Source organism: Pteropus vampyrus, unplaced genomic scaffold (genome assembly GCF_000151845.1).
Source record: "Pteropus vampyrus isolate Shadow unplaced genomic scaffold, Pvam_2.0 Scaffold6385, whole genome shotgun sequence".
Taxonomy (NCBI): Eukaryota; Metazoa; Chordata; class Mammalia; order Chiroptera; family Pteropodidae; genus Pteropus; species Pteropus vampyrus.
Window position 1 is genome coordinate 495 of NW_011895166.1, and position 450 is coordinate 944.

At 38.2% G+C, this 450-nt stretch overlaps 1 protein-coding gene across 1 annotated transcript in view; it reads right to left on the reverse strand.

Annotated features, from left to right (window-relative positions):
- Positions 1-313: 313 nt before the first annotated feature.
- The window catches only part of LOC105310572 (protein Red-like), a 5,352-nt gene continuing 5,215 nt past the window's right edge, over positions 314-450 (reverse strand). Inside the window, exon 7 of the mRNA XM_011386729.2 lies at positions 314-318. Coding sequence (XP_011385031.1) covers positions 314-318 — 5 coding nt within the window. The remainder of the gene's footprint in view (positions 319-450) is intronic.

Genomic DNA, 450 nt, shown 5'->3' on the forward strand with positions numbered 1-450 from the left:
GTAAAGTTGAGAACTGCGTTTAAGTCCTTTCCCTTCATCTTGGCTCATGCTGACAGTTTGGTACAACATCCTTGAAAATCTAAGAAACATCCACACCTATAGAGAATTTTTGAGTTTAGTTGAGCCAAACATGACACATGTTGGGGAACAAGATCTCAAATGTTCCGGAGAGTAACAGTTTTGCAGCTTTTATGCATTTGAAATTAAATAGGGAATATAAGGAAGATTACATGAAGGTGGAAGGTGAGGTTTGGATTATAGGACAGTTAACAAGATTATAGGCTCTCTTAAGGGTGGTTATTTCAAAGGTGTGTTAACCTAGATGCGCAAACAATGGACATGGCTTCTTTAAGGAAAAGATAAGCCTTTTACTAAAATGTTATATGACTGGGGCCTACCTATCATGACCTGCCCAGTTAGGAATTGATGATTAGATCATCCTGAGGTTAC